An 18152-nucleotide genomic window follows, 5' to 3' on the forward strand; every position below is an offset into this window, starting at 1 on the left:
TTGGATAGCAGATGGTGCCAGTGTGATTGCAGATATTGGAGAGATTTTTTTAAGTGTGCCCAACAGCTGACTGCACTGGCACCTCGCCTTCAGCCTCTACTGTGTGTCTGAAGAAGAGATGGTTCACCCAGCCCTGATACAGAGGCTGGAGGGCCCTCAGCATGGCTAGGAAGCTTACACGGGGGTGTCGTGTTTGCCTAGAACTTTTGGCCAAAGACCCTCAAGCCTGAGTGCAGAGTGATGTGTGAAAACCTATCGACACATCTGAGTTGCCTCTTTTTACTAAATACTGTACATTATTTAACATTTAATGGGAACCAGAAATACTCAGAGCATTATGAATGGCATTTCTAACCAGAACAATAAGTATTGATCACAAGAGTAAGGGAATACGTAATGTTTATTGGGCATTCGTCATGTGCCAGCAGCGGGCTAGGCTCTTCGTGTCGTTATTTCATTTAGTGATTCACCTCAGCACTCTGACCAGGTGCTGTTATAATCCCCATTTTAGTAATTTGCACCGTCTCACAGCCAATAAATGGCCAAAACAAGGGCTCCCCACCCCTTTCTGTGCATCTAAGCCCTTGCACATGATAGGCAAATGCTTTACCACCGACTTACATTTCCAGCCCTTTTTATTATTTACTTTGAGTCAAGGTGTCACTGAGTTGCCCCGGCTGGACTTGAACTCGCAATCTTCCTGCTTCGGCCTCCTGAGTAGCTGGGACTATAGGTGTGCACCACGGTGCCTGGCTAAAACCAGTATTTAAACCCTGCTCTTCCTATTCAGTGTTTTTCACCTAGGGGCAGTTTTGTTGTCCAGAAATACCTGACAATATTTGCAGGCATTTTACATTGTAAAAATTGATGGTCCTACAGTGTGTAAGACAGCGCCTAGCCCAAAGAGTTATCTGTTCCCAAGGGCCAGTTGTGCCACTATGGAAAAAGCCCAGTCTCACTGGAAGGCTCAGGCACCGCAAAGTGAGTGTGTGCTGTGAACTTCAGGCTCTTTTCTCTAAGGAGGGATCAGAAACAAGCTGTACTCACAGTTGATTCTCAAATGAGGCTCCAAATGGGTTTCAGGTAACGTTTTGCCCTTACGACAAGAACGGTGTGATTTTTCTTTCCAGTTTGTTGGCTATAAGCACCAAAAATATAGATGGCAAAGTTTTCTCTCAGTGTAGAGGGAATGCTGCAAACTAGTGTAGAACCCAAACTCCCGGGCTGTCTCTTCCATTTTAAGGGTACAGCAGCCCTCGGTGTCCTTGCCCTCCACATCTACAGATTTGACCAATCTCAGGTTGAAAATATTCAGGAGAAAAACAACTTGCATCATCAGACTTTTTTTTTCATTGTTGCCTAAACAACCAGCATAACAACTAGTCAGACACCACTTACGTAGTACTGGATGTTACTGGAAATATTTAAGGCAGACAGGAATGTGCATGTACGGTGCTATTTTGTATTAGGAATTTGAACGCCCTTGGAGGGGCGCTGGAGCCAATCTGCCACAGATTCTGAGGGAGCACTGTGATCCATGGTGCTGTGTGTACAATACGTAAGATGTTTTGATCCTCGGTGGCCAATGAGTCAATCCGTGCAACAGTTTATTATTCTTAATGTAGTGTAATTAGTTATATTTATCTAAATGAAAATAAAATGCACTCCATCGAAAATTGCTTCATTAACTCACTCTCATGATGTAAGTGCACAATTACACTTTTTATTCGCAGAAGACATCATCCCATCAGAGAGTAGCTCCTTGTCTGACACCACCTATGATGACCGTAAGTGCTAACTTCTTTTTTGCTTTAAAAAAATTTTAAGTATTCTGAAGTACTAAGATAATATTGTAAGGAGAGCCTACTTGGTTTTCTTTGGGGAAAAGCAGAATAAACTAACTTATGCAAAGTGTTTAGGAAAGGAGATAGATAGTTTACCATCCTCTCGGTTTAACTCACTGTTAAAAATAGGACCCTCCAATTTGCTTCACTTCAGGGAATCAGAAAACCGCAGCATAAGTGAGTCTCTCTGTGAGAATTTTAAGGCTCTGTAATTGTGAGTGTGTGTGTGTGTGTGTGTGTGTGTGTGTGTTACTAGGCACTGGATCTTCTTACTGAGCTGCATCCACAGACCTTTTGTGTCTTAGACAGGTGCTTGCTAAGTTCCTCAGGCTGGGCTTGAACTTGAGCACCGGGAATACAGGCATACACCATCATGCTTAGTTTAAAAAAAAAAAAAAAATCCTCCTAAATTAATTATAAACTCACAGAGAACTGTACTAATAACAGAATCCTTCACTTAACTTTTCCTGGTGGTGATATTTTACATATTTGGAGTCCGACATCAAAACCAGGAAACTATTCTGTAGACTTTGATTACCACTGTTTTCAAGAGAGGTTGGGGTTTATTTTCTTTTCCTTAAGAAGAAAGTCACATTCTCTAAACTGGGTTACATGGCATTTTGACATTTCAGACAGGTGGGCTCCATTTCCTTTGGGAGTGGGTTTCGTACCGAGTGATTCAGTATTTCCGTGTAACCTCTGGTGCCTACTCAGCTGAGGTGGTGAACTCTGATGTGATTTGAAGAATTCCAGGAAGCCGCCACCCCCACCGCTTTACCTCCCCCTGAGTTTATGGTGCATAAATTTCTGCCATTTCAGAATTCTTCCTGTGAGCGGAGGCTTGGTCATGCTTCCCATTGCTCTCCCAAAATGCGAATATCAGTGGTAGAATTGACCAGCGTGGAGCGATGTGGCACACATCAGCGTTGTCACTTCTGGTGGCTGGCTGGGCCTGTAGCACACAAGCCTAGGACTTTCTGGGTGGACAGAAATGATCTGCCTGTTCACTCGTGGCCTTTTGCACTCCGGAAATTTCCTTCAATAAACACTGTCAAAGATGGTGTCACCCATGTTCTGCTAGTGAGCTCCTTCCTACTGAATTCCTTCCAACCCTGGAAGAAAGAGTGTTCAGTAACGTGTATAAATTCAGTATCTAGTGTATAAAATGTAGAAAATAATTTCTGGAAAGCTAGGTGTGTCGGAAAACATTGTCTTTGCAAGAATACATTATCAGATCCTCCAATTTCTTTTTTGAGATATTAGCAAGGCATTAATTTACTTCTTTATTTACCCATCTATCCATGCATTTGTTTACTGTTTTAGCCAATGACGCCTTCAGTCCTGCTGGGCAGCGACCAAGTTCAGTACCCCACTCTCCAAGAATTCTTCCCCCCAAGTCTCTCGGTATTGAGCGAATCCATTTCAGAAAGTCGTCCGTCAATGAGCAGCTCGGGGACCCGAGGCAGTCCAGGTGAGATGCATCTTAGTGAGGCGAGTGCCTCGCTGTGAGCAGCTCTTCCCTCCCAGGTGATGACACATTTGCATTCTTTCAGAAAGTATTCTTTTGTAAAACTGAGGCGTAGCAACTGATCCAGAGATTTTTTGACAGCAAGTGCGAATGTTTTCAAGAGATCTTTTTCTTAAAGTATTTGACTCCTTGATTTTAAAGTCTGTTTGATTTAGGACGTTATAGGGACATTATTGTCATCAGGATTTGGGTATTGCGTTATCCAGTTTTGCATTACTCTTCCAAAATACCTAAAATAATTCATAAGGGAGAAATGTTTATTTTGGCTCAGTTACAGACTTTTCAGTTTTAATCCATCATCCGTTGTCTCTGTTGCCTTTGGGCCTGTGACAAAGCAGAACATCATGCCTGGGCCAGGTGATGCCTGGGAGGTAAGAAGACAGGAAGAGGGCGGATCCCCACTGCCCCTTAGGGCGCGTACCCCAGGACTAACTTTCTCCTCAGGTCACCTCCTGAAGGTGCCTCGTTTAAATGTCCAAACCAACAATACCATGAATCAGTGAAATAAATGATACCAAAAATACACCCACAGGCATCAGTGCCTTAAAAATGATAATAATGAAATGAGATTCACATCTCTTGACCACTTACTATGCGCCAGATACTGTTGGAAGGATTTTTATGTATATTAACAAATTTAATTCTCATCACAACTCTGATAATCATTCTTTCTGCCATTACTATGACTACACCAAGGATGAAAATCTATGAATAACTTCTTTAGGTCCATCATCTACTAAATATAGGAGTCAACCTTGATACCTAGGTAGATTCCAAAGATCCTGATGGGAGGTCAGACAGCATGTTAGCATTTGAGCCAGTAAATGAATCTCAAAATCAAAGATTACTCAGATTAAATAAATTTTGACTTAGGAAAATGTGTCATGTAATTTCACATTTCTAATCTGGCAAGGCCAGTGAAAACCTTCCAACACTGTCAGGCCTGGTTTACGGGTCAGCACTTAGGAACTTTTGCCTGAAACAGTGGAGATACAAGGGACTGGCGCTGCGCTATTTGATCTAATTAAAAGTCAGTTCAGTTTAAAACTCAGTTCCCCAGCCGTGCTAGCCAGGTATCAAGTGTTCAAGAGCCCTGTGCGACTTGTGGCTGTCCTGCTGGCCAGCGTAGAAGCGGGACACTCCGGTCATGGCAGAAAGGCCTAGCGGAGAGCACCAAGCGAGTGTGTTTATTAGACTAGGGAAAGCAAAGCTGTTTCAGCAAAAGGAAGAATTATAGACGAGAATTGTCACCTTAAAAATTACCATACCTGCTGCCCCAGTAGCTTGAGCTAGATTTGTTCTTTGATCCAGCAGTTTCACTCATAGGAATCTTTACTGTTGAGTTGGTTACCCAACGACACGGTGCCCATCATAGCATTGTTCACACTAGTGACAAATGGAAAACAGCCTAAATGCACCACTAAAGTATGGTTACAAACCATCCAGTGGAATGATGCGTAGGCATTTTAGTAAAATGACATTACAGGCAAATATTGGGCTATATGACACATTTGATACACATTTTAAAGAAAGTATTGATAGGGAATACACATACAGTAAGATCTCAATTTTTACTATTAAAAATGTATAGATGCTTGTCGGTATGTATGCTTATAAAATATCTGAAAACATTTAGTATTATATCTGAGGCTATGTCTGAATTATCAGATGATGGACACCTAAATTTTTACTTTGAACTTTTCTGTAATAAATTTGATTCACCTTTGTAATAAGTAAAATTTTATTTGGAAGGTTTCTTTTGGGTTGAGAGGTTGTGCTGGGGATAGAACCCGAAGCCTCGTGTTTGCTAAGCGTGTGCTCTACCAATGAGTCAGCCCCTCAGCCCCTTAGACAGTTACTTTAACTTAAAAGAAATTAACCTTAAGTTGTCTTTTCACTGTGCTGGAACATCGACAAAAGGATTTAAGGGTGTTGCCAGTCAGAGGACCAGCAGACAACAGTCCAGGGGCCAGACCCATCTTGCCACCAGTTTCTGTATAATCCGTGGTCTAAGACCGGTTTTTACATTTTTAAATAGTTGGGGATGGGGAATCAGCAGCCGTAGTAGTGATGTGTGGAAATTACATGAAACTGACATTTTGGTCTCCATGAATAAAGTTTTATTAGGGCAGTAGCCATTCACATTCACTTACATATTATCTACGGCTGCCTTTGTGCTGTAACAAGGACAGAGTAAGCAGTAGCTACAGTAACCACTGGACCCTCAAAGCCAAAAATATTTACTGTTAGAGTAGTTTTTAAATGATTTCCTGGCCCCTACTCCAGTTGCTTTCGCCTACAGTGTTTTATTCAGTTCACTATTTTGTAGAAGTCTTTCATTTTTTTTGTTGCATATTTATGATGCAGAGAGTCCAATGACAGGTGTTTCCCCTAAAAGTCATCCAGGACTCAGCAGGATACTAACCCAGGAGACCCCTTTTGCGTCTTTCTCCTTGCATGCCCTTTCTGTCAGCTTCCAGTAAGTTTCTTATAGGCTGAGGACAAGGTTGCCAGAGGTGTGGGGAGACTTTGTTTCTTGAATTCTTTTGTTTTTTAAATGATCACAGAGAAATGCTGTCAACGCATAGCAGCCCTTACAAAACCCTGGAGAGGCGACCCCAAGGCGGACGGAGCATGCCCACCACACCAGTCCTCACCCGCAACGCCTACAGCAGCAGCCACTTGGAGTAAGAGCTTCCTGTCCTCTGCTTTGGGTCCCTTGATTTCCACTTTGAGCATTTCCCTTGCTTGGTTTTGTTTTGTTTTGTTTTGTTTTTGGTCTTTTTGAGACAGGGTCTCAGTATGCAGTTCAGGCTGGCCTTGAGCTCACTTTGTAGCCCAGGCTGGCCTCGAACTCGCAACGATCCTCCTGCCTCAGCCTCCCAAGTGCTGGGATTACAGGCGTGCACCACCACTCCCAGCTTGTTTTGTTTTTTCTAAAACATTTTAAGTGACTTTTTTGTAGCAGGGCCCTGTTTATTCTTGCATACATTCAGATGTACATTCTGTAAATTTCTGCTTACATTCAGTTTCAAATACATCAGCAAAGAAAATATACATTTTTCCAGGTCTACACTGGATTGTTAGTAATTCTCCCAACCAGATATTACTACTCATTATTCAGTGGGGAAGAGAATAGCAGCAATTTTTTAATGTGTTCACTGAGTGCTATGCTATATGTTTTATAGATGCTATGTCCCCATAACAACCCTATTGTGAAGTGGTTATTAGGTTTGTACTATTTCTGTCTTGTTTTACAAAGAAGGAATAGAGATTTAGCGAGGATGGATATCTTGCCCTAAATTGGGCATGGTGACTCACATGTATAATCCCAGCACTCAGGAGGCTGAAGCAGGAGGAATACAAATTTGACATCAGCCTAGACTAAATTCCAAGTTCAAGGCAACCTTGGCCTACATGGTGAGACCCAGTGATTGATCTGAAAACAATATGCAGTAAAAGAACCCTTGTTGAACTCCTACCATCTGGTATGGTGAAGCTCTGCATCATTTCCAATTTTTTTTTATTACTTGTTACTGTCTTTGATTGTTTGATCAGTCTTACATTCGTACATCTGGTGGACTACGCAACTTTGTTGAAGATAATATAGCAACCATTGTTAATGCCTATGATTTTGTTTTGAGGTCATGTATCATTTTTGTTGTTTTTGTGTTGTTTTGATTTTGTCTTCATTGTTGTTTTGTTAGTTTTTTTTAATCTGTAAAATTAATGGGCTGGGGATTTAGCTCAACGGCAAAAGCGCCTGCCTGGCAAGCGCAAGGTCGTGAGCTCGGTTCCCGGTACCGGAGAAAAAAAAAAAAAAAAAAAAAAAAAAATCTGTAAAATTAAGAAAAAACAGGACATGGTGATACATGGCCACAAGTCCAGCATGCTGGAGGCTAAGGCAGGAAGATTGCAAGTTCTATCCCAGCTGGGGCACATTAGCCACTTAGCTCTAAATAAATGAATGAATGAGTGAATGAATGGCTAGGGATGTAGCATGATCAGACAGCTGGAAAGTGACAGATCTGTGATTCATGGAGATACCTCTGACTTGAAGGTCCACACTCTGCTCCATTGTGCAGTGCTGCCTCCGCTCAGCCTAGTTTACCTTTAGGCCCCTCCAAAGATACTGCGAGGGGTGTTCTCAGGCTTTGAGGCTGGCCAAGTGAAACCATTTTTTGGTGTCTTTCCTGCCCTCCGACAATGATTCAGTCTGCATGCCTGAGAGTGCCTTGTTCTTTCTCACTTTGACTCGATGGAGAATTCAGTGTTATTTAGACCCAAGGATTCTCTCTCACTGTCAGCCTTGGGAACTTTAAGAAATCCTCCCACAGTTAGCAGCCATGAGATCATTCAGCATGGAGCTCTTTTCCCTTCTCAGGATCCTCCTTCCCCTTTTCATGTACACATCTGCCCTTCTCTTCTTGCAGACCTGAGTCCGCATCCCAGCACTGCCGCCAGCGGAGTGGGAGCCTCGAGTCTCAGTCCCACCTGCTCTCCGAGATGGACGAGAAGCCATTTTTCTCCCTGTCCAAATCCCAAAGAAGCAGCAGCACCGAGATCCTGGATGACGGGTCTTCCTACACCAGCCAGTCCAGCACGGAGTATTACTGTGTGACACCCGCTGCCTCCGCTGGGCCCTATTACACCACCCAGACTCTGGATACGCGCTCCAGGGGCCGGAGAAGGTCAAGGAAACAGAACGTTGCTGCTTCCAATTCAGGAAGCATGCCTAACCTGGCACAGAAGGACAGTGTGAGGAATGGGGTCTACTCAAAGAGTCAGGAGCCGTCCTCTTGTAGTTACTATATCTCTGGGTATGCGCCATATGCAGAGTGTGACCTTTATTACAGCGGTGGCTACGTCTATGAGAATGACACCGAGGGACAGTACAGTGTCAATCCTTCCTACAGATCCTCAGCCCACTATGGATACGACCGCCCAAGGGACTATAGCAGATCCTTCCATGAAGACGAGGTGGACCGCGTGCCCCATAACCCGTATGCAACTCTGCGGCTGCCCAGGAAGGCCGCTGTGAAATCTGAGCACATCACCAAAAACATCCACAAGGCCTTAGTTGCGGAGCACCTGCGCGGCTGGTACCAGCGGGCCTCTGGGCAGAAGGACCAGGGACACAGCCCACAGACTAGCTTTGACTCTGACAGAGGATCCCAGAGATGCCTGGGGTTTGCCGGGTTGCAGATCCCCTGTTCTCCAAGCAGCCGAGCATCCTCCTACTCGTCAGGTAAGGCAACTGCGAAAGCACATGATAACTGGAGCTCATTTGCATCAGCCCCCTACCCAGTGCGGTCCTCTCCGGGATCCTGAAACCTGTACCCAAGCCCAGAAGCGCAGTAGCCATGTGGTTGGACCACAGTATTGCCAACTTGAAAAGTTCTCTCTGAATTTCCAAAAACACAGGGTACATGAGTCTCATGAAGCAAGGTGTGGATTCAAGGGTAACAAACATTTACTGAGCACCTACTTGTGTATGTTGCTCTGTTTTAAGGCTTTCTCCTGCTTTATCTTTCTAGGTCTTATGTGGATAGCTATATCTCTTAAACGTGCTTGGGTCATTGAGATCTGATATTCGAAAAGACTAGAGTAAACCCCTTGGCTAAGCAGAGAACATTAGAATTATATGTAAATCCGTCCCAGTCCCCGTGAAGATTGAATCAGTCTGAAGACTCTTTTGAATGCTTAGGAACCTGCATAAGGTTTATCATAATTTGATGGGAGTTGGCATTTATTGATCACTGTTCTAAGTACATGTATGTATTAGTTCAGTATTCATGTAAATTTTACGTTATGGTTGATGTAAGGAATTTTGGGGACAATTTTCTTAGAAAAGCCATTCCCTTGTACCCTTTGAATCGACTTGGGCTGACCTTCACTGACATTTGTAGACTACTCCCTGCCCACTCCTATCCGTGCTCAGAACTTTAATAGAAAACGGGGGCAAGAGAGGGGCCTGCCTGTGGGCTCACAAATTCAGCAAATGAGCAGGCCCCCGAGAGGCTGAGGACTCCGTGCTGGAGCAGTTCCTGGCCTCCATGAGCTCAGGGTCTTGTCACAAGCCAGAGGAATGAGTGAAAATTCAGCACACTTTAAAGCTGTGAGAAAAGAGTGAATTCTCCAACTGCACAAAAACCTGAGGTGTGAGTCCTGCCACCTCCCTTAAACATGACACCTCAGTGAGATGTAGCATGAGGATTTGTGGTACAGTCATCCGGAACTATGCCTTTAAATATTTCATAAGTTTGTTGATGGGAGGCATTTCCATGGAGATTTCTATTTGGGTTCAACTTCTCTCTTGTTTGTGCAGGACTTTGGACTTCCGCTAGGGCTGTTCTGTGTATGACCACATTGGACACATAAAAGGGCTCCTGTTATTTCTTGTTATTTATGGCTCTGATCTAGAGAAAGCCTTTTTCCCTTCTAAGATTCAGAGGGTTGCATGAAAAACTAGCACAGACCAAGCCTGGGCAGAGCTCTACAGGGACAAAGGCAAACAGAAAGGCGGAGCTGTTGTGGACAGTCATCAGGGCGTAGGGCTGGGCAGTGCCCGTGCAGGGGCAGGTGTCCCTGGAGAACCTCAGCTCAGTGTCTGGGGCACGAGTGGGAACGGACACTTCCTGGTTCGGCTCTGGTGTGAACTTGCTGTCACCACCAGGGTTTGGCCCCACAAACCTAGAGCTGCTGTGGCTTTTTTTCTGGTACTGGAGATAAAACCCAGGGCCTTTGCACTGAGCTATATTTCTGGCCCTTTTATTATTTTCTATTTTGAGACAGAATCTCACTTAAGTAGCTGAGTTGCCCAGGTTGGGTTTGAACTTGTCATCCTCCTGTCTCAGCCTCCCAGAGTGCAGAGATTACAGGCATGTACATCCGCACCCAGCGAGAGCTCCCCTTCTTGAGGAGGTGAATGGAATCAATGCTTCCAGAAATTCCTTGTGGAATTTTCCTCATTCCTGTCTCCATTTTGTAGCTGCAGAAATACATTATGATGGGTGTGTGTTTTCCTCACGGAGGGATACATTTCCAAGTATTTGCCACATTAGTCAGGGCTCTGGCGGTTCCTTCCAGCCAGGCTCTCCTGCTGACTCAGTTGTGGTAGTAACCACAAGTACGATTCATCGGCAGCTTCCTGCGCCACCTGACGTCCTCAGCGCTTGAAGCAGGCAACAGCACTGTGATGCGGTCATGCTGCTCTGAGGGTCTTTACTGTTCCTACTTTGCAGCCTTGGCAGATCTGGCGTAGAGAGTTTAAGTGACCCAAGCTCCAGAGCGTGAGAGAGATGGAATGGGGCTTCTCCCCCAGCCCGAACATCACAACCACCCATCATCAGAGCCTCCACTCAGACTTCTGGAACATTCTTGGAAGCTCAGAGTGCGAGTCTTCCATCTGTCTGTCAAACCCGTGTGGCATTCAGGGCCGCAGATGATTCTTAACGTGTGTTTGTCCTCTGCTGATGGCAGATGCTTGGTGGGTGTGAGAGAAAAGTAGGTCAGTACCAAAGAGCAGGAAGTGCTGGTTTTGCGAGTCTCGGCACTGTGGCCACCTTGTACGTCTCTGGCTTCTAGAGAGGACAGTGAACGCTGAGTGACAAGGACTTCATCCGGCTTTGGTGCCCTTGTCTTGTTCCTGTTCTGCCCCTCAGTGAAGCTGAGTCCCTCTGACCTGAGTACCTCCCAACACCCGTCACCGTCCCCAACCCCATCTTTGTTGAAGACAAAAGAAAAAAATACACTTTCATCTACTAAGCGGCCTGTGCTGCCTTTGACTGAGGAGCAGTCAAGTCTCAACAAGTCAAGCAGGGGTGCTTTTCCCCCAAAGGCCTCTCACAGACTCAAACGCCTCATCTCCCTCATACCTAAAGCTCTGTGTGTTCCGCCCCCCTGGCCTGGGTGCATGAGTTTCGTAATATGTGAGATTTTTGTTGTTGTTGTTGTTCCTGGCCTTTCAGTGTTAAAATTATTTTTAATTGACAACTTTGTCTTTTAATGAACCTTGATCCTCATCACGATACTGTTAATGGTTGTCATTTCTTCAGTGTTTGCTCTGTGTTAGGCGCAGTGCTAAAGATACTCATAACTATATCATTGAATCCCGGTCTCATACTTACATAGAATATATTTGTGTCATAGAATATCTTTGTCATCTTCACTCTGCCAATGAAAAACCTGAGGCTTAAAGAACAGAGGCTACTTATCCAAGGCCACTTGGCCATTAAGTCACCAAATTGAATTCCAAGTCCTGCCACGAAAAGTGGTATAGCCCAGTGGTGGAGCTGAGCACAGGCAAGACTTGGGTTTAATCCACAGGCACCAGCCCACAAGCAAAGACCCAAACCCAGGCTCTTCACCTCCGCTCTGCACACAGTGTTCGATGTACATCAAACTGGTGTAAACATTTCTCACTTCGAGTATTTCAACTAATTTATCCCTCTTAAAATTTTTATTTCTAGTGTCTTCAACAAATGCTTCTGGGAACTGGAGGACCCAAGTATCAGTAGGACTGTCTGACTACGAGAACCCCGCACATTCTCCTTACACCAGCTGCTATGGCAACGTCTACAACGCTTTGCCCTCTCCGAGCAGGTGAGATGCAGTGCTCACATTCCAGGAGCTTGATCCGTTCAACAACATTCGGGGGTCTCACCTGGCTCTCTGAACATGAAATAATATAGCTCAGCGGTTGATAAATGAGAGCCTACAGACTAAACCCAACTTTTATAGATAAAGCTTTATTGAAAAATAGCCACGCTTATTCCTTTATATGTTAACTATGGCTGTTTTTCCACTCTATGGGCAGAGCTAAATAGTTGTCACAGACACCATACGGCCAACAAAGCCAAAAATATCTGGCGCTTTTAAGAAGAAGTTTGCTGTGAGGTATGGTAGTGCAGGCCTGTAATCCCGGCACTTGGGACACTGAGGCGGGAGGCTGAGGCAGGAGAATCACGTCAAGTTCTAGGCCAGCCTGAATTACAAAGCAAGATCCTATCTCAAAAAAAAAAAAAAAGTTTCGTGACTTCTAGTATGTTCAGATTTGTTCTTTTGCTTGGAATCTGTACATTAAATTCTGAATCTGAAAGTATATTGCTGGTTTTTCTAAGCTAGTACTCGAAACTGTATTATTGATAATGTCATGCCGGGAGAATAGCTACAGGAAGGCTGTTCACGCCAGCGTTCCTTGTGGACAGTTGGTCGGCCTGATATCAGCCATTTGCTGCCTTTTTGCGTCTGAGCCTGTGCGTGCTAAGCAGCGACAGACAGCGGCCAGCTGTCCCGTTCACAAAGTGGTTCTTTGTAAACATTAGAGGAAACACGGAAGGATAGTGTGTGAAAATGGATTTTTAAAAATTATTACAAACTGAAATATATGGGTTTCAGGGCCTTTTGTGCAAAAGAAGAATGAAGTTTAAAGAAGTGATTTCTCCCTCCTACTTTCTTATAAAATATGATCCTCACCCCATGGGGCCAGGAAGTAGAGCCTTTTGGCTTTAGATCAGATTTCTGCAGACAGAGACTTACATGGACCATAATGTATAAAGGAGTCTCTGCTGGTGAGCTGGAAGGAGTAGCACTTCCTTATTAAGACAGGCAGCGTTACAAACTAATGGGAGACATGCAGTCCTTTAACCTTGTTTTTATCTGTATCGGTGAGAGTTTTTCTTGGCTTGAACTATTAAACCAATTGTCTTGACTCAACAAAGGGTGTGCTCAAAGTAGACTTGTGCTCAGAAAATGCTTCTGAGCATGTCAGGTGGCGTGGACTTGCAAATAATGCCTGAAAGTGAGTTGGGAGCAGAGGCCAAAGTGACTGGCCTCAGATTCGAACTGGGTCTTTTCAGTGCACTTCTCGTCATGCTGGTTTTTTTTTTTGTTTTTTTTTGGTACCGAACTCACTACCTTGCGCTTGCCAGGCAGGCGCTTTGCCGCTGAGCTAAATCCCCAGCCCAAAAAACACATTCTTTTTTTTTTTTTTTTTTTTGTTTCATCATGCTGTTTACCACATTTGCAAATTGTTCTCATGTTTGACTTTCCTTTTTGATGCCTCTGTGCACAGGACAGTTCTAATGTTTTTAATACTTCTTTCACTGAGCTGAGAAAGTGCCAAGCATTTTAAGAGAAAAGTCTCTTTTTACATATGTATTTCAGGCAGCCCAAGATGCCTGCATAGGAAGACTAGTGCCAGAGAGGACACAATGTACAGGGAATCAGGAGCTATTTGAATATATATGTGTATGTATGCATATATGAGCTCATTGTGGAAAATAATATTAGAACAAAATAATAATGTAGCCATAATTGCACCTTCCCAGAGATAGCAGTTACTAGTGTTTGGCATATTTTCCCTACTTTTGTGTGTCCATATTTAACTTAGTCATAATGGTGTCATAAATATAATTTTACTTCATATGTTGTATATATAAATCTACATCCCATTTTTTTCTTCTCTTTGTTTTTTTTTTTTTTGCTTTTGCTTTTGTTTTTTTGAGACAGGGTCTTACTGTATAGTCCAGGCTGGCCTTGAACTTGCAGTGATCCTCCTGCCTCAGTGTCCCAAGTGCTAGGATTATAGGCATGCACCATCACACCCAGCTCATCCCATTTCTTAAATTTAACGTCACAACAAAAGCATGTTCCTATATTTTTAAAACTATTTAATGTGGCCAATACTATACTCTACTTAATAAATATGCCGTACTTTAAAATATTTTTAATTTTCAGTAATGCCACTATAGCATCTTTGTGCAAAATATTTGTCTGAATACCAGATTATTTCCTTAGGATACATGCCAAAAGTAGAGGTATACACTGGGCAAGTGCTCTAGCACTGAGCTACATCCTTAGAGCACTTTTATTTTTTATTTTGAGACAGGTTCTCACTAAAGTTGTCCAGGCTGGCCTCAAATTTGTGATCCTCCTACCTTAGCCCTCAGGTAGCTGGGATTACAGGTGTGCATCATTCTGATGGTTTAAAAGTGTACTTTTAAAGCTGTTGTCTACAGAGAGATCTGTCTGCCCAGCTTCAAAGATATGGAAGTGTCTGTTTAAACCCATTTGCTTTTTCAGGATTTTAGTTGTTATAATCTGATCAATTTAGCTTAATTTATTAACAAGGAAAGTGCTATGAATAATCATCATTCTAAAAGCTTTAGAAAACTTCTTTAAATATGAGGTATTTGTATAAAAACATGATTTTAAAAATGAGACAAAATAAGTTTCAAGAGACATCTGAAAATCTTTAGCCAAAGATTTAAATGCTTAGCAATGTGTCTTGGGTTTTTTATAAATAAATCAAATGTGTATGATTTAAAAATTCTTTCCTCAAAGTATCTAGGGCTTAAATACTACAGAAAGGTACAAATGTTTACCAACAACAAAAAATTCATCTCAGTGTGATTGGGTAGATTCTTTTGTCATTGAACATAAACTTCCCAAAGTGAAAAGCAATGCTGAACTCTTTTATGCTGCTGAGTGTGTAATGGAGTCAAATTCTTGACTCTGCTGCTGCTGCAAATTGTGTTTTCAAATAACTTTTTTTCTTTCACTTCTGTTTTCCATTCCCTTTCCCCTTCCCTGTCTAACTCTACCTATTACTAGGCAAAATCAAGGGCTTCTGTCCCGGAGAATGATTGTCTCTCCAGAAATGAGATCAGTTTTAAATTCTCTTTTGCTAAGTGTAGCCAGCTGTAGTAAGTACGGTCCCTGAAATTTGCGTGTTGCTTCTTGCATAGCAGGAGTTTTGCTTGCTCTGACTGATAATGTGAAGTTATAAAATACGACTTTTATGTTATATGGAAACACTAAAAAACCTGGGCTTACATAGTATGTATTTCCAAAGCTCTCCTTCCAAGGCTTTTTAATCACCTTTACTAAAAGACTTTGAAATTTAAAATAGAACAGAAATCTACTAACTGTCTAACCTATTTTAACCTGCTATTACAACAGTGTGGTTTTGCTTATCAGAATGGTTTGTATAATAGGGTGCACTCATTTGAATATACCACCCATAGCTGCCTATCATTTTTAAATGCCACAATTTTCTGGGCCTCTGACAATTTATATTTAACCCATAAACCCTTGGGGTATAAAATATATGCCTAGATGCCCGTGCTGTCTTTCAATATATTCCTTTGTCCCTGAGAAAAGCATCTATTACTTTAATTCACTGAATAAAATATAGTTGTCAAAATATACTTCTGGAAAAGTATAAGATATGGCTTGAACAAATTTAAAAATGCACATGTGTTGAAGATTTTTTTTTTCACTTATTAATATAACAAACTAGCAGTTTGGCTATGCTGGTTCAAAGGGCATTTAAGGCAACAAAAGTGAAAATGCTGGACTAAGATTATTAAATTAGCTATCAGACCAGCAACTTCCCCACAAAAGGCACTGAAACTATATCCCACAATCTCCTCTGCAAGACAAAAGTTCTTTGTATTTCTTCCCAACCCAAAACTACAAGTTAACGTGTAACTTCATACACTCTAGGTCCTAATCAAAGGTAAATGTAAGTTAAACAAAGGTACTGCTCCCTAGAGAATGAAATAATCCCTTTATAGGCCTGTTAGACAATGCTCCAGTATGATGTGGAAAAAACAGTCAGTTGTCCTTCGCTTTGCTTCAAGTCTTGGGAAATTTCTTAACAGTGTTTCCTACTAACTTCTTTCAATAGTGTAGTCTTTGTACGGTAGGAACAAAAATGACTACAGGTAGTAACTTCCCTGGTTCCCTTCAACAGACCGTACACAGAGACCGGGCACCTGGACAGCAGTGCGGATGGAAGCCAGTTGGAGGATGAGCTGGAGAGCAGCGAGCAGAGGCTCTTCTGGCATGAAGATTCCAAGCCTGGAACATTAGTCTGAAGTGCAGTTGGACCTCCGGACCCAGCACTGCTTTCTTACACTGGTGTGCCTTGCAAAAACATATTTGTCTTCCTGGGAGGCTGTCGGCTTTAGGAACCTAAAGGCATCCCCGGGTTGCAGAGATGACTCACATTGCCCTAGAAAGGAACCGCACACTAAGCCCCAAGAGCCCCTGAATGAGGAGGTGCCTTTCAAACTCCAGGCACTAACCTGACATCAAGGTCTGACCCCCCTAGGAACTCCTGCAAAGAGAGGACTCAGTTTGAAGCCTTTATCTGTAGCAAGCACTTTTGAAGGGAGTGGAAATTGTCAAAGGCAAACCTCCAGACTGTGAAAGTGCATCCAGGGAGGGTGTCCCATTGGCAAGTAGGACGGGAGATTTCAGAGCACAATGCAGAACGATGACAGAAGGGTAACCAGAAGCTCCTAAGGCACGGCTCCCCAAAGCCAAGCTTGAATTTGTGAGCTGACAAAGAATGGCACGCTGTGTCTACGTGAACCTGGACAATTTAGACAGTATTGGAAAATTACTTGAAGAGAAGTCAGATTTTCATGAAGTTTTGAATGAGTGTAAATGTCTTTAAGATATTATAAAGAGTGATGTTTTTCAAAAGCACCATGATATGGGTTCGAGACAGACTTACTGCTGTAGCATCCCTTAAAATAACTATAAGGTAGCAGATTGGTAAAAAGGAGGCAGCTCGCTGAATAAGTGACAGACTCTGCTTGGACTCTTCCAAGGTACCTTATCCCTGAGCTTCCACACCTTTCTCCACCTCTTGCATGGTGAGCTGCAGTCAACTGGTCACTGTCTACCTTGCTTTCATTGGAAATGGTAGAGTTGGTGGGGAAAGTTGTCATAGTCTTGATTTTGGAAAAGTGTTTCAAGGTGGTACAAAAAGGGGCCCAACCAACAGCAACAATACAAAGCCACATCACTGTGGATCAATTGTGTGCCTTAAAATGGTGAGCATTAGAAAATGAAACATAATTGTCTGGATTCCACAAGTGGTTGTGAGTCACCCAGTGACAAAAACAAGATTAGCATTAAAAAAAAAAAAAAAAGACTCCCAGCTTCAGTGGATTGAATTATGAGGCTAACACTACCTCATACTTTCCTTGGAAGAACTCACGAGCTATGGTGTGTTGTGTGCTTTTGTTTTCTTGTTTGTTTTTTAGAACAAATGATTTCCTTCTCCCAGGTTGGTCTTTGTCGTCTTCTGTGCTTCAGAATTCCATGAAAGGTGCTCCTCGCCCCACCCCCTTTTATACAAGTTTCTTGTTCATATTGTGAATAGAGAAGTTTCTGAACAACCTTTTTGAACACCATTTTCTATCTGTATTTCAAAGCATGTAATATATACATAAAAATGATTTGTTAAGCTGGTCCCTACTCATTTGTATCATTAGAAAGGAAGTGTGGGGGAAATTTTTGGAAAAAAGAAAGTCTCAAGCAAAAAAATAACTTATTCCTTTTTGCATATTTGTATAGCCTTCTAGAAACAGAAATACCCTTTTGCATATTCTTTTACTGTTCTGACTTTTTCAGACCTATTATTTTTTTATGTAGGTCAATAAACTAAAGGTGTGCTACCGAAAATGTGTATGTATCTTCCATTTATGTGTACAACTCAATGAAGCAATTTGAAGGGCTCTACTTTAAGTAATGTGTTGGGTAAGATGTCAGATTTTTAGTTAATAGAGTTACCATATTTTCTTGATTTCAAGATGGGCTTTTTTCATACTTACATGTGAACATAGCGTTCATCTTTTGGTTGGTTGCTGGTCTTAGGCTGGCAATGCTTTTTCCTTTCTCAGTGATACATAACATAATCCTGTGTCTTACAATAAAGTTGTCTTAGAATTGATGAAACACAGCAGTTTATTGCCTCCCGC

General features: G+C 42.6%; 1 protein-coding gene across 4 annotated transcripts in view; it reads left to right on the forward strand.

Moving 5' to 3' along the window:
• The window catches only part of Frmd4b (FERM domain containing 4B), a 246277-nt gene extending 228421 nt beyond the window's left edge, over nucleotides 1-17856 (forward strand). For all 4 annotated transcript variants that reach the window (XM_005383804.2, XM_005383801.2, XM_005383803.2 and 1 more), the window contains 6 exons: nucleotides 1734-1787; nucleotides 3168-3315; nucleotides 5940-6059; nucleotides 7806-8620; nucleotides 11844-11976; nucleotides 16133-17856. In XM_005383804.2, coding sequence (XP_005383861.1) covers nucleotides 1734-1787; nucleotides 3168-3315; nucleotides 5940-6059; nucleotides 7806-8620; nucleotides 11844-11976; nucleotides 16133-16256 — 1394 coding nt within the window. In that variant the 3' untranslated portion in view covers nucleotides 16257-17856. The remainder of the gene's footprint in view (nucleotides 1-1733; nucleotides 1788-3167; nucleotides 3316-5939; nucleotides 6060-7805; nucleotides 8621-11843; nucleotides 11977-16132) is intronic.
• Nucleotides 17857-18152: the final 296 nt, after the last annotated feature.

The sequence above is a fragment of the Chinchilla lanigera genome, unplaced genomic scaffold (genome assembly GCF_000276665.1).
Source record: "Chinchilla lanigera isolate Chin_1 unplaced genomic scaffold, ChiLan1.0 scaffold00020, whole genome shotgun sequence".
NCBI lineage: Eukaryota > Metazoa > Chordata > Mammalia > Rodentia > Chinchillidae > Chinchilla > Chinchilla lanigera.